This window comes from Triticum urartu, chromosome 7A (assembly GCF_056163025.1).
Source record: "Triticum urartu cultivar PI428250 chromosome 7A, HENAU_Tu73, whole genome shotgun sequence".
NCBI lineage: Eukaryota > Viridiplantae > Streptophyta > Magnoliopsida > Poales > Poaceae > Triticum > Triticum urartu.
The window spans coordinates 10,686,355-10,702,701 of NC_141879.1; the positions used below are offsets into that span (position 1 = coordinate 10,686,355).

At 45.4% G+C, this 16,347-nt stretch overlaps 1 protein-coding gene across 1 annotated transcript; it reads left to right on the plus strand.

Annotated features, from left to right (window-relative positions):
• Nucleotides 1-7,774: 7,774 nt before the first annotated feature.
• Nucleotides 7,775-9,596, plus strand: LOC125527646 (F-box protein At5g49610). The gene is made up of 2 exons (XM_048692157.2): nucleotides 7,775-8,065; nucleotides 8,156-9,596. The coding sequence occupies exons 1-2, from the start codon at nucleotides 7,943-7,945 to the stop codon at nucleotides 9,329-9,331; spliced, it is 1,299 nt and encodes a 432-aa protein (XP_048548114.2). The 5' UTR covers nucleotides 7,775-7,942; the 3' UTR covers nucleotides 9,332-9,596.
• Nucleotides 9,597-16,347: the final 6,751 nt, after the last annotated feature.

The following is a 16,347-nucleotide window of genomic DNA, read 5'->3' on the forward strand; positions in this document are numbered from 1 at the left end:
TCCGAAACGATTTTGCAGTATGAGATTTTACGAGACCTGCTAGAGATGTTCTTAGTGGATCTCCTACGCCATCCAATGTGATGTGGCATACGTCCCGCGTGTTTTTTTTAGACGAATACGTCCTGCATGTTTTTTTAGACGAATACGTCCCGCGTGTTCAAGTTCATGCAGACATTGGGGAGGTTTGCGGGAGTAAGGACCTCTGCCACGTAGAACTCCGACACCCCCCTCCTTCCTCCAAAAATAAACCCCACTTGGATCCCCCGTGAGACAAAGTCCGTGCATTCCCACCCCCTCCGGCCGATTGTCACCGCCCTCCACCCATGTTCCTGCCCTTATCGCCATTGACCGCCACATGAATTTGTTTGTACCATTGCCGGAGTTGGAGAAGGAGGATCCAAAGCTATTGTCCGCCCAGAAGATCAACCCGGCAACCCACAAAATGCGCCGCCCGATCGAAAGGTGCAAGGAGATAGTGGCTTTGGCGGGCGAGGACTAAGTGCACCGCCGCCACCGTCGATGCAGTCTCCATCCTGGGCAGCGGAGATGAAGCCGATACTACTACGCCACCACGTAGTTGGGTCATCAGCACCCGTCCGCGGACACTTCCGGCACATCCGTGCCATGAGCCATCTACATCCCTCCATTTCGCTGAGTCGCCATTGTTGCAGCTTGTCTAGTCAGAGATGTCGGACATCGATCAATTGGGTGCCTGCTCTCTGTGAACTCGCTTTAAACCAACTAAATGCTCCAGTACGGGAATCAACTTCTCATTTATTGCCTTTTCAGTTGATGATTCACTTGGATATTCGCCAGTATGTCTCAGTCGGGCGCGACGTCGACGGATAATGGGGAGATGTTGGACATGATCCATGACCGATGTGGCTTCGAAGATGGACAAGTGGATGATTGTACAACAAGCAGTCGGGCGCGTACAATGAGCATCTAGGTGCATATATCAAGCAACCGAAAACATACACCCAGTAGCCAGACTCATACGCCAATCAAACGGGCCATGATCCAGACGATTGGTCAGCCGGTGACGACCCAAAGAAGAAGGATAGGCGAGCAGGTTTCAATTTGAGGGAGTACATATTATTGTGTGATGCGCCTAGCCACTACCGTCAACCATTTTCAAGGCACGGAGCAAGGTGGCTCGATCTCGACCTTTTATGTTCAAACTTGGCTCCACGAGTACAAGAACTTCAATTTCTACCGCTCGGAAGCGATCCGATATCGTACGCCAAAGTCTAGAGGTGCCCCCTGCCTCCGTATATAAAGAAGACAAGGGGGGGGCTGGCCGGCCAAGGAGGGCGCGCCAGGAGAGTCCTACTCCCTCTGGGAGTAGGATTCCCCCCCCCCCCCCAATCCTAGTTGGAATAGGATTCCCTAAGGGGTGGAAAGAGAGAGAGGGGGCCGGCCACCTCTCCTAGTCCTAATAGGACTAGGGGAGGGGGGAGGCGGGCGGCCACCTTGGGCTGCCCCTTTCTCCTTTCCACTAAAGCCCACTAAGGCCCATATGGCTCCCGGGGGGTTCCGGTAACCTCTCGGTACTCCGGTAAAATCCCGATTTCATTCGGAACACTTCCGATATCCAAACATAGGCTTCCAATATATCAATCTTTATGTCTCGGCCATTTCGAGACTCCTCGACATGTCCGTGATCACATCCGGGACTCCGAACTAACTTCGGTACATCAATAATGCATAAACTCATAATAACTGTCATCGTAACGTTAAGCGTGCGGACCCTACGGGTTCGAGAACTATGTAGACATGACCGAGACACGTCTCCGGTCAATAACCAATAGCGGAACCTGGATGCTCATATTAGCTCCTACATATTCTACGAAGATCTTTATCGATCAAACCGCATAACAACATACGTTGTTCCCTTTGTCATCGGTATGTTACTTTCCCGAGATTCGATCGTCGGTATCTCAATACCTAGTTCAATCTCGTTACCAGCAAGTCTCTTTACTCGTTCCGTAATACATCATCTTGCAACTAACTTATTAGTTGCATTGCTTGCAAGGCTTAAGTGATGTGCATTACCGAGAGGGCCCAGAGATACCTCTCCGACAATCGGAGTGACAAATCCTAATCTCGAAATATGCCAACCCAACATGTACCTTTGGAGACACCTGTAGAGCACCTTTATAATCACCCAGTTACGTTGTGACGTTTGGTAGCACACAAAGTGTTCCTCCGATAAACGGGAGTTGCATAATCTCATAGTCATAAGAACATGTATAAGTCATGAAGAAAGCAATAGCAACATACTAAACGATCAAGCTATGCTAACAGAATGGGTCAAGTCAATCACATCATTTTCCTAATGATGTGATCCCGTTAATCAAATGACAACTCATGTCTATGGTTAGGAAACATAACCATCTTTGATCAACGAGCTAGTCAAGTAGAGGCATACTGGTGACACTCTGTTTGTCTATGTATTCACACATGTATTATGTTTCCGGTTAATACAATTCTAGCATGAATAATAAACATTTATCATGATATAAGGAAATAAACAATAACTTTATTATTGCCTCTAGGGCATATTTCCTTCACCTACCTCGTGGGCACCTCGTGTGCTCTCCGGACTTCGTTTCTTACACGACACACTTTTTGGTCGGTAAAAATTCATTATATAACCTCCCAAAGGTTTTGACCACCGTATCACGCAAAAATCTCTTGTCTTTGTTTCGAGCTGTTTTTCTGACAGATTCCAGGTCGTCATGTCGTCTTCAAGTGCCCCCCCAAGGACTAGTTCTTCGAGAAGGTCATCAACCCCTACCTCGCGGAAGTGCTGCAACACCCTCAAACCATTGAGATGCGTGAGGGGTTGTTGCACATCCGCGATGTTGAGGGACCAAGGAAGACCAGAAGCACGGAGGCAAGGCTCGAGGCATTGGAGCAAGAAGTTTTCAAGTGTCAGGAGATGGTGGAGCGTGGACTCGATTCCAATCACATTATGATCACGGAGTTCACCAACAACCACAAGCTGGACGTCAAGGACATTGGGGATGCCATCTTCAAGCTTCATGAGAAAATCGAGCACCTCCAAGCCCAGATCTATGACCTGCAAAGTCAAAACTGTGAGTATGAATATAGGTTCAAGAGGATGAGTTTGGCTGTAGATTTGAGGTTTCAGGAGACTCGATCATCCTTCTATGATGGTGAGCCTATGCCTTGGAAGAAGGACGACGAGCCTACGCCATCAACAAAACCATCAACTTCTTCACCAACAAAGGAGACATAATCACATGGGTATGGGCACTCCCCTTGGCAACTGCCAAGCTTGGGGGAGTGCCCCGGTATCGTATCACCATCACTTTTATCTTTACCGTATTTCTTAGTTCGATCCTTTTGATAATATCTTGATCTAGTAGCATAAAGTTTTTAGTATGATCTAGTTGTGAGTTTTGCTTTATGATCCTTCTATGTAATCGAGTCCGTGAGCTATATATAACAAAGATTAGTGTTGAGTCAAGGGCTTGATTTTTTTGCCATGATATTGAGTGAATAAAATAAAAGTGAAAGAAATAAAAGAGATCATATGGATCTTATGGAGAGTAATGAGCTCACATAGAAAAAGTATGATGAATAAAAGCTGTTGAGAGTTGATAAACATAGTTTTGGTCATCGTTGCAATTAATAGGAAGTAATAAAGAAAAAGAGGTCTTCACATATAAATATACTATCTTGGACATCTTTTATGATTGTGAGCACTCATTAAAATATGACATGCTAAAGAGTTGACGTTGGACAAGGAAGACAACGTAATGGGTTATGTTTTCTTACATCTGAGATAAATTATATTGTCATGGATCATCCAACATGATTGAGCTTTCCTTTCCCCCTCATGCTAGTCAAATTCTTTGCACCAAGTAGAGATACTACTTGTGCTTCCAAACACCCTTAAATCAGTTTTGCTATGAGAGTCCACCATACCTACCTATGGATTGAGTAAGATCCTCCAAGTAAGTTGTCATCGGTGCAAGCAATAAAAATTTCTCTCTAAATATGTATGACTTATTAGTGTGAGAGAAAATAAGCTTTATACGATCATGTGATATGGAAGAAATAAAAGCGACAGAATGCATAATAAAGGTCTATATCACAAGTGGCAATATAAAGTGACGTTCTTTCGCATTAAGATTGTGTGCATCCAACCATAAAAGTGCATGACAAGCTCTGCTTCCCTCTGTGAAGGGCCTATCTTTTACTTTTATCTCCCACCTTGCATAAGAGTCATGGTGATCTTCACCCTTCCTTTTTAAATTTTATCTTTTGGCAAGCACAACATGTTGGAAAGATCCTGGTATATATGGCTAATTGGACGTGAGTTTTCATGAACTATTATTGTTGACATTACCCTTGAGGTAAAACATTGGGAGGCAAAACTATAAGCCCCTATCTTTCTCTGTGTCCGATTAAAACTCCATACCCATAAGTATTGCGTGAGCGTTAGCAATTGTGAAAAACTATATGATAGTTGAGTATGTGGACTTGCTGAAAAGCTCTTATATTGACTCTTTTCTATGTTATGATAAATTGCAATTGCTCCAATGACTGATATTAAAGTTTGTTAGTTTTCAATGAAGTTTATGATTCATACCTGAAATTGTGATTTAATTGTTACTCTAGCATAAGAGATCATATGACAAGAATTATATAAGTTGCTGTTCTAAGAATGCTCATGATGCCCTCATGTTCATATTTTATTTTTATCGACACCTCTATCTCTAAACATGTGGACATATTTTTCGATTTCGGCTTTCGCTTGAGGACAAAAGAGGTCTAAGCTTGGGGGAGTTGATACGTCCATTTTACATCATGCTTTTATATCGATATTTATTGCATTATGGGCTGTTATTACACATTATGTCACAATACTTATGTCTATTCTCTCTTATTTTACAAGGTTTACATAAAGAGGGAGAATGCCAACAACTGGGATTCTGGGCTGAAAAAGGAGCAAATATTAGAGACCTATTCTGCACAGCTCCAAAAGTCCTGAAACTTCACGGAAGTCATTTCCAGAATATATAAAAAATAATGAGCGCAAAAAGTTCCAGAGGAGGGCCACACCCTACCCACGAGGATGGGGGCGCGCCCTACCCCCCTGGGCACGCCCCCTGCCTCGTGGGTCCCCTGGTGGCCCTCCGATGCCCATCTTCTGCTGTATGAAGTCTTTTGATGAGGAAAAAATAAGCCAGCTTTCGGGACGAGACTCCGCCGCCACGAGGCGGAACCTTGGCGGAACCAATCTAGGGCTCCGGCAGAGCTGTTCTGCCAGGGACACTTCCCTCCGGGAGGGGGAAATCATCACCATCGTCATCACCAACGCTCCTCTCATTGGGAGAGGGCAATCTCCATCAACATCTTCACCAGCACCATCTCCTCTCAAAACCCTAGTTCATCTCTTGTATCCAATTCTTGTCTCCAAGTCCTGAATTGGTACCTGTGGGTTGCTAGTAGTGTTAATTACTCCTTGTAGTTGATGCTAGTTGGTTTATTTGGTGGAAGATCATATGTTCAGATCCTTTATGCATATTAATACCCCTCTGATTATGAACATGAATATGCTTTGTGAGTAGTTACGTTTGTTCCGGAGGACATGGGAGAAGTCTTGCTATTAGTAGTCATGTGAATTTGGTATTCGTTTGATATTTTGATGAGATGTATGTTGTCTCTCCTCTACTGGTGTTATGTGAACGTCGACTACATGACACTTCACCATTATTTGGGCCTAGAGGAAGGCATTGGGAAGTAATAAGTAGATGATGGGTTGCTAGAGTGACAGAAGCTTAAACCCTAGTTTATGCGTTGCTTCGTAAGGGGCTGATTTGGATCCACATGTTTCATGCTATGGTTAGGTTTACCTTAATACTTTTGTTATAGTTGCGGATGCTTGCAATAGAGGTTAATCATAAGTGGGATGCTTGTCCAAGTAAGGACAGCACCCAAGCACCGGTCCACCCACATACCAAATTATCAAAGTACCGAACGTGAATCATGTGAACGTGATGAAACTAGCTTGACGATATTCCCATGTGTCCTCGAGAGCGCTTTACATCATATAAGAGTTTGTCCAGACTTGTCCTTTGCTACAAAAAGGATTGGGCCACCTTGCTGCACTTTATTTACTTTTGTTACTTGTTGCTCGTTACCAATTATCTTATCACAAAACTATCTGTTACCTATAATTTCAGTGCTTGGAGAGAATACCTTGCTGAAAATCGCTTATCATTTCCTTCTGCTCCTCGTTGGGTTCGACACTCTTACTTATCGAAAGGACTACGATAGATCTCCTATACTTGTGGGTCATCAGGAAGCCGAGGGTGCAGGAGCATATTGGGATCTAAGGAAGAACGGGGGAAGTTTCAACCTCCATGCATCTTAACGAGACCCACAACTCAACTGCTACACTAATAGAGACTCCTAACATGATGTATTGTTGGCACAATAGGGTGATTGAGGCTGACACAGTTCAAGCTTTTAGATCCAGGCCACTGCAGCTCGTCGAAGGTCATAGCCAGACAAGGAAGAGAGAGGAGAGGGCTTCAAAGCAACCACCTTGTGGAGGGGGAGAAGCCCACATGTGAGACAACATGTTGAGCATGGGCATACCAGCGTCATATGTTAGATAGGGCTTAGCATTTGACGATGATAAAAGAAGGCATGTTGCGATGTGGGTAGATGGTGGTGGGGTCCTCTAGGATCGCTTGAGGACAACCCATGAGTTAGACGCGAGTCCTAAATGGATAGCAAACAAACACTTATACTGAATTACTCATATAGGTTGCTTTTCTTGCAAGTCAGTGACGTTGCTCTCGTCGGGTGGTAGGGCGACCCCCACTCTTCCCCTACTTGTGTGTATCCAATAGTCCGAACCAAAAAAGGCCCTGCAATATCAATGCCAGCTGGTCCCCATGATGCATAACAACATTAATGTGCGCCATTAAAACATCGGCCAACTTCGATTCGTTTGGTTTGTTGCATTTAATGATGAACTTGTTGAATTGCTTGTTATGCAAAACTTATGATGAAATCGTTTGGCATGCCATATCCACCGTTAATTTGTTGTTAAAGGTTGTAAATGGACCAAGAAATTTAGTTTCAGAAAAAAGGAGGTGGTCAATTTTTTTTGAAGAGACGAAGCGTGTTAATTTGCGTGCAAGTAAGGTACTCCCTCCGGTCCTTTTTAGTTCGCATATAAGATTTGTCTTTAGTCAAACCTCGTAAACTTTGACCAAGTTTATAAAAAGAAATACAAACATTTAGAATGTGAAATCAACAACATTAGATGTGTATGACTTTACTTTTCATATTGTATAAATTTAGCATTATAGATGTTAATATTTTTTCATATAAATATGGTCAAACTTTACGAAGTTTGACTTTAGACAATCTTTATATGTAGAGTAAAAAGGACCGGAGGGAGTACTTTATTTTTTTTAAAACACAATACAAACGTAGACGCTCATATATACGTGCGTACACTCATCTCTATGAACACACATGCACATCCTATCCTTATGAGTACATTCGAAAGACTAAGCCGACATAATATCGTTTTAAGATTGGCGAAGTCACCATAAACACATTGTACAGGACGAGAACGTCTCTTTCTACTGAAAATCCTCAAATAAATTCAGGACACCACCGTCCTTCTAATTATCCCATCATAGGTTGGTTGGCGATAAGGTAGGGTAGTTTATTTTGAAGGAAAAAAGATCACTTTTTCGAGATATACATACGGACGGTTACCTCGGCAGAGTTCTGGAAAAATCGAGAATGCCATCGAGGAACACGAGCTGCGGCCGCCGCCGCCCTGTTGCCCTTCCGGCTTCCCAACCCTAGACTTCCGGCGAGCTCCGGAACTTGCTCCCACGACGGCCAACCCCCGATCCACGAGCCCACGACGAGCGCGATGCCCGCCGGGGGAGGAGAAGCAAGCAATGGCCGCGCGGGGAAGGAGCAGAGCCACCCGCCGGCGATCCGCCGCCGCGACGAGTCCCGTCCTGCGCCGCCGTTCCCCGCCGTAGCTTCGCAGGTCTGCTCCAATCAATCTTTCTTTCTTGGGTCCATGGAAGGGAATCTGCCGGGAGCCTAATTGATCTTTCTTTCTTGGGTCCGTTCGTAGGAGAAGAGGAAGCAGAGGAAGCAGAGGCAACCGGCGGCGGCGGAGGCGAGCGTCTCCTCCGAGGGCCCCCTCGCCGAGATCCTGGCGCGGCTGCCCTACCGGTCGCTCTGCCGCTTCCAGTGCGTCTCCAAGCAGTGGGCCGAGCTCTGCTCCGACCTCATCAGAAGCATCAAGACGGCGCCGCAGACCCTCTCCGGATTCTTCCACAACAACTTGGCCGGGAACCTCTGCTTCAGCAATTTGTCCGGCGGACGCCCGCTGGTCGACGCTTCGCTCCCGTTCCTGCGTGAGAGCTACCAAAGATTCAAGCTCCAGCAATGCTCCACCAGCCTCCTCCTCTGCAAGTGCTGGGAATCGGAAGACGACGACGAATTCGACTTTGTCGTGTGCAACCCAATGACCGAGCAGTGGGCCGTGCTGCCTCCTATAAAATGGCAACCGGGCGAAGACGATGAAGGCACCGAATGTTTCGACCTGATGTATCCCTTCCTGGTTTTCGACCCGGCCGCTCCGTCTCGTTTCGTGGTGTTTGCGCCCCTCATGGAGTCGGTCGACATCGTGGCGGTATACTCTCATGAGACCGGACAATGGGCTCCGAGCAGTGGGTGGGAAGACATAGCGTATCCCGCCGTCAATCCGGAATGCGCCGTCCTCCTCAATGGCATGATGCATTTTCTTCATTTGACGGTCGACGAGCCTTTGATAGCCGTGCTGGATATGGAGGGGGAGGTTTCTCGGGAAATTGCTGTCCCAGATGACATGCTAGGAGCCATACCCGGTTATGGTTCGGTGGGGTGCTCTCAGGGACTCTTGCATGCTTGGTATATGGATCCCCATGATTACGAACTCTCTGTGTGGGTGCTCAAGGATTATGCTACCGAAGAGTGGACCCTAAAGCACACCGTCGACGTTCCGCGGCTCTTTGGAGAAACGGAATCCGATGAAGAAGAGGATTATCGTCGCCAAGAGGATGGGGCCCATAAGTATGATGTGTTTGCAATTCATCCGGAGCATAATGTTATCTTCCTTACTGACTGGAAGGAGGTAAATCTGTCGTACGATATGGACAGCAGGCAAGTGCATCCCATGTGCACCACTGGAGATTTCCTCGGTGGTCTACCTTTTATTCCCTGCTTTGCGGATTTGGCTCGACCTTTGCAAAAATCACTCTTCTAGTTGGTTCCGTGGCACTGGTTTGGATATGGCCTCCTAGCATTCCAAATTATATATGCTCTCCAGATGTTTTGTGGCGTTGAACAATGTTGGTCGCCGGTAGAGATTTTGTAAGCGATAACCGATCCAGTGGGTAATGCTTGCTTAGTTGTATGAATGACTTGGTCACCTAAATTTATTTGCGTTTATGTAGTACTGATTAATGTGGTCACTTGTTATCTGTTCGCGTCGGCTGAATGTGAGCTTCAATTATCACTGTTTAGAATTATTTCCCTTTACTGCTCTTTATTTCCATTTGTGTCAAGCAAATAGATATTCGATATGACCATCTGTCCATCTATGCTGAACATTGATGACAGCCTGTTTTGTAGTAGCAACAGAATTTTGTGGATGATTGGTCTCATTCTATGCTGCATATACAGTGTGTAAAGAGATGCTAGTGTCATTTATGGAACCAATATGGAGCTTTTCTATATATTAAACAGTATGCATCTTACCTGATATAGTGAGCATGATTATTTCTTTATTTTTTTCAGGGGAGAGAGCAAAATGATTCTGCCCGTAGCTAAAACTATGCACTCTTTAAGTTTGCTGTTTGTCACTAGCTACTAGTGTGTTTCTAATTAATTTCCTGTTTTTGAACCTTTTTTTTGCGTGGATTGAACTTCTGATTGACCAGTTTTTCCTACTTGAATCCTAACCATACTGTTGAACTGCTAGGTTGTTGTCAAACCAATTCTGTTTTTGAAGGTTCTTTAGATTTTGTCCGAAGAAAATAATTTAGTCAAACATAGTCAATTCTGGGTTCCTCGGACAGTAAAATCCCTACTAGTCTTCACTCTCCAGTAGCATATAGCGTCAGCAGTAAACTATTGCGAGCTTGCATGAACAGAAAACCTCAATGTTCGGCGGCTCAGCATATGTATCAATAAAAACATCTTCAGGTAGGGCGCCTAAGTTACTGAACGAAAGGCAAATAGAAGGAACATTGAAGAAAAAGAAGGGGTAATTCAAACGGCACATTCATCATGCAGAATGCTGGGATATATATGGTGTCGTGGTCCATTTGGTATATGGTTTACTAAATATGGTGTCACGCAGATTGCTCAAGTATTTAGTATGGGTAGATTGGGTTCCAAACTAGTACCTGAAAGTCTTGCAGTTATCACATAGTATCTGTTACAAGATCGGCTGGCTCCTCACCCAGGTGGGGACCCACACATGAGACTTGCTGCTCAAAAATAAGATCGTCGAAGAATGTGAGGCTGGGTGTGACATCCCCCGTGCCCCTCTGGAGAGTGCTGACCATTTGATCTTCCACTGTCGGTTTGCCGCCTCCTTCCGGTGGACCGTCGGCGTCCACGTCCCCGGCCGTGCCACTGTCTGCGAGCACTACCTGGTAGCCGTGTCTGCAGCCGTCGCCCCTGTTGCAGGTTGCAGCCAATGCCTTTGTTCTCCTATGCCGCTGACATATTTGGAAGCACCGGAACCTTGTCGTGTCCGCCTAAGAAAGGACTGCCATGACAGACGCTATCCTTTGGCGGCCATGCCTTCCCTACGCTCACCGTCCGGGGGTGGACGGCTGGCTCTCGTGCCTTCGTGGCGAGACTCCTTAGTTGTTCTCTGTAACTGTTGCTGATCGGTCTCAACTCTCTCCCCCTCTTTACCTCTGCTGCAAAACTTGTGACATTTCAAAAGAAAGTACAGTAACTGTTAGAATCTTCGATGCTTGAGTTAGTTTCTTGTATGGTGCACTGAGCCTACAGTTCACCAAATGTTTCACTGAACCTAGTTTATCTTGCACAGTCTAGTAAAGTTTGGGGCTGCCATTCACTTGAACATGGTATGACGAAGACAAGGGAAATATGTATCTTCTCTGCAGTATGAGATGCGCTATATTCTTCAACATTCAGAAATACATATTCTCTGTAGTATGAGACGCGCTATATTCTTCAACATTCTCTTATTCTTCAACATTCTCTAGGAGGGTGAGAAACTTTTACAATCTTCTACATCCTCTAGGTGGCGAGGACTTCGGAAGGAATGAAATTGAAAAGACGACGTCATCAGGCATTCAAGCCATAAAGCCGCACATAACGTATTTGATCACATGATTTCGCTGAAAAACAAGTACTTGTTTAGAGACACCAAACAAGATTAATGCAGAAGATCTTGTTGATCTGGAATCAGGGCAGGAAGATGTCACGGCTCAGCGAGAAGAACACATTTGGGATCGAGGTTGCAGAACCAGCACATCACATCTGAGCAGTCCAGCCTCTGTCCTGCAACTGCAAACTGGTGTCATGCCACAGATGACAACATGGAGAGAAAATGCAGCATGAAACCTGGAAGCTCCCTTGTGCTTCCTCTTCTCCACTGCCTTGCAGCACCCGACCAAGTTTCAGTGTTACCGCAACAGGCATGCATTGCTTCGTTGCAAGTTACAGGTTTGTGCATTGTTGAAGTTGAAGCAAAGGAAACATTGAGCTGCTGCTACTCCAGCAATAGGACTGATTGATGACAAACTTACAAAGGCGACGAGAGAGCAGTTAACTAGTAAACAGAATGCCCATTTATTGCAGAAGTAGGGCGAATCGTGTATGGTGATAAGTGATAACTGAACATTGCTTGGTACTCCTGTATCAAAATGTAAGACAAACCAAAAAAAACGTCTTACATTTTGATACAGAGGGAGTACTTTTGATTGGCCATAAGACGAGAGGGATAAAAAACTCAAGAACTTGAGATTCGAAACACAAGTAACAACAATGTAACAGGGTTTTGATTACATCGAAACTAATTCAACAAGCCGCTGGCAAACTTATCTTAAAAGTTCCTAGGGTCAGCTTATATAGTGCTCAACCATGATAATGGATGTTTCACATGGCGACCTCCCGCACAGTCCTCGTACACCAGACAAGCAGCAAAGTGCTCCTTCATAATACATGACATGGATAGATAAACAGAGCAGCATCAAATCATCATTTCTCCTCTAAGTGGTGATTACTTTCAGGATAACAGCGGCGACGTGAATAGGCATAAGAAGCTTGAAAAACCAACTCATGCACTTGTTCCCCTTCTTGAAAAACACAACGCGTGACCTACAGAAAGGAGGAAAAGTGATTATGATCATTTTGGGTTGAGAAATCATGCAACAACAAACTCTAGTTCCATAGCTCATAAATTCATGGTGTTCCTTCACTCGATCAAGTGTAGCTAGATTCTCTTGGTACAACATTTTCGCAAGTTCCCGATCTTCCTGTTGACACCAATTCAGCGATAACACAACGTTAGTTGCGATGGAAAGAACAAGTGAATGAGGAGGCAAACATACTACTAGCGTTATCTTAAAAAAAAAAAATCTTATCATGCCTATAAATTACACCATGAATGGATATGCTCTAGCAAGTCTGATTTCAGAAATTATATGCAATGCTACAAGGTAAATGGCTGAGAACAAAAGTTGCAGCTTCGCATTATATGCAAAACAACTGATGACTGTGAGAGTGCGATTGAAATTTGCAATCAGAGAGGGTTGATGCATGCCAATACATATTTTCTTGCCAATTAAGGTATATTATTAATGCGGAATTTTTGAGCGATGGATGAAGGATCAAGGCCCAGCGAAGATAAAAATGGTTCGAGCACGACGGCCGGAAGGAAATTTTGGAACATACGAAGCTGACGAAAATTAGGATGGTAAGAAGTAATTGTTCCTTTATTATTAGATAAAGATAAAGATAAAGATAAAGATAAGCATAAAGATAAAGATATTATTAGGCATAGTTTGATATAGATACCGATATAGATTATCCGGGCAGAATTCCGGAAGAATCGTGAAGGCCATCCCCTCGAGGAACACAGCCGCGGCCGCCGCTCTTGCCTTTCCGGCTCCCCACTGGTAGAAAAAGGGCCTATAGTCCCGGTTCGTAAGGGCCTTTAGTCCCGGTTCCGGAACCGGGACTAAAGTGTCGGTACTAATACCTCCCCCCTTTAGTCCCGGTTCAATCCAGAACCGGAACTAAAGGCCCTCCACGTGGGCATTGCGCAGAGCCCAGTCAGGAGACCCTTTGGTCCCGGTTGGTGGCACCAACCGGGACCAATAGGCATCCACGCGTCAGCACTTCTGTGGCTGGGGTTTTTGTTTTTTTTAAAGGGGGGGGGAGGGGGTTGGAGGTTTTGCGGGGTTAATTTAGGTGTTTCATATATTGTGTTAGCTAGTTATAATTAATAGAGAGAAGTGTCCTCTCTTATGTCCGTGCTTGGTCGACGCTACGTACTATACATACGTAGATAGAGAGGACTAGACACGCTAGCTAGCTAGTAAGCAAACGAAGGAAACAGAAGATCGTCATGAACATATATGCATATATACAGAGAGAAGTGATATCGACCACCTCTCCTTCTCCGAGAGATTGGTCGAACAACAAGTTCTCGTATATCTATCTGACACTACCGGCTACATATATACAATAATTATCTTTTACAAATGTAATCATACGGACTCAGGGTCCACATAGAATTCTCCGTCTTCAGGGATCACGTGGTCAAGAAAGAATGCCGCCAATTCCTCTTGAATTGCTCGCATGCGAGCTGGTGCTAGGAGTTCATCCCGCTTCCGAAACATCTAATTTGAAGAAGGGGGTCAATACATATATATATATATAAATGAATGAAACTCAACACAAATGATGGTAATAAAATAAAATTGTGAATGTTGTTATTTACGTACTTCATATTGTTCGTTAGAGTACCCGCCCCGCTCACAGGTCGTGTGGCGGATGGACTCGCAGATGTAGTATCCACAGAAATCATTCCCTTGTTCTTGCCACAACCACTTTACAAGAAATAGAGGTCAATCAAACTGATAAGCAAGAATGCTAAATGGTATTGATGAAACTAGCGCTTGAATCACTAGGAGATGCGCGGAACATATGCTACTATAGTACTTACTTTTGGGTGTCTAAATTCCAGCTCCTTCGGCAGTCCCGGAACTGTTTTGGTGAATTTTCTCCAAACCCTGCCAGACAAAGAAAACAATTACTTGATATCAGGAAATGAACAAAGTTGCTGATATGGTGGATAATGATCGATTTAACTTACTTCTTGAGGATTTCAGTCATGTCCGCATACTCCTTGGGATCTTTTCGTTTAGAGTCCAAGACGGTTACTACTCCCTGCTCAAGCTTAATCTCTAGGAGAATATAGTGGTAACTGCACACACATGCATAACTCATCAATTACATTACTATAACCTTGACTAATATATAAGGGAAACCGAATACGCACAAGACAGTAACACTCACCTGAAGTTGTAAGGAAAGAGTATTATATCTTTGTTTTGATTTATTACGAACGATCGTAGCAAGCTGGCCTCGGCAGCTGCGGCATGAAGTTTAACCTGAGTTGCATCTATGATATTTGTGTTAATGAACCCAATATCACCGATTTGTCTTTTCTTCAATTCGACGATCTTCAATCTGCATAATATAGTGAGGATAATTATAAATACATGCAATGAAAGAGCTGAGCTATATAGAGAGACTTAATGACAGAAGTAGTACTACTTACAGACAGTAGCAGGTGACCGTTGCTTTATCGAGGGCCAATTGATTGAAAAACTGAAAGAACTCCTCAAATGGAACAGGCAACAGATCAATTCCAACGAGGTCATGCTCCTTTTTAACTCTCACATACAAAGTACTCCTCCCCCCAGACTCTCTGCAGATTTTCAAGTACCAATCATGCAATCTTCGCATCATCGTTGATAGAGATCTTTCATCTTTGACGAGAGGCTTCCCGTACTCGTATCTTTGTATCTGCACGTCCATGGGTTCATAATGTACTTCGTCGGGCAGGTAATCTGCAAGATTGCTATAACCGGGCACCATCCTCGGATCATTATCGACGTTGTGGCTAGGCACCTTGAGCGGGGGGCACGATTGCTTCGCTTGTTCGCCGAGCTGGGCAATTTGTTTCCCAGCTCGTCGTTCTTTCAGCCTTTGATCACTGACAGTACTTCCCGACCGCTCCGCTTCGGCAAATTCCTTTCCAATAATGCGGTCATAGTTTCCTTTCGGCGAATCAGACTTCGGTGGTTTTGTCAGGGCAGCCAGAGTGCGCTTCACTTTCACCCGATCTACCTTCTCCTCCGGAGGTGGATGTTTCTTTGCTTTCACCCCTTCAAAGAATTTCTTCACTTCTTCTCGCGCGATCTCGGCGTTCTCCTCCTGGGTCCTCTCGTATGGTAACTTCTCTGGAGTCTTCAGAGAAGGACCGAATCTGTATGTCCTCCCGCCTCTGGTTGTACTGCTAGACGCCGACCGAGCAGACGTAGCGGTTGTCTTCTTTACTTGCTTAAGAGGTGGAGGAGAAGGACTACGACGCGCCGGAGCAGCTGGAGCGGCGGCAGGTCTCTTCCGCCCTTGCTGACGAGGCGGAGAAGGAGGAGGCTGGCTGCTCGGGCGCGTCGGCGCAGGCGGAGAAGGAGGCGGAGTGCCACCGCGCGCCGGAGAAGGAGCCGGCCGAGGGCCCTGATCGTCACTCGCTGGAGGAGGAGGCGGTGGAGGCGGAGTGCCCTGACTCGCCGGAGGAGGAGGAGGAGGCGGTGGCGTCCAGTTCGGAAGGTTGATGAGCTCCTTCCGCCATAGGCATGGAGTCTTCAGAGCAGACCCCAGCCGAGTCTCCCCTTCACCGGTAGGGTGGTCAAGCTGGAGGTCCTCAAATCCCTCCGTTATCTCATCCACCATCACCCTAGCATATCCTTCTGGAATCGGCCGGCAGTGAAAAGTTGCGCCGGGTTCAGTAGGAAAAACAGAGCCAACAGCCGCCTTGACCTTCAAATTCATCCATTGCGTCATAAGGTGGCAATTTTGAGACTCTGTTATAGCATCCACGGGATAGCTGGCAGGAGCCGTCAAGGCATGCTCCGGCTGAAGCAGCCCGGTGGAAGCCACGCTGCTTCTGTGCTGAGATGGCGGGGTAGCTTCGGGGGAGGCTTCGGCAGTACGTTTGCTGCG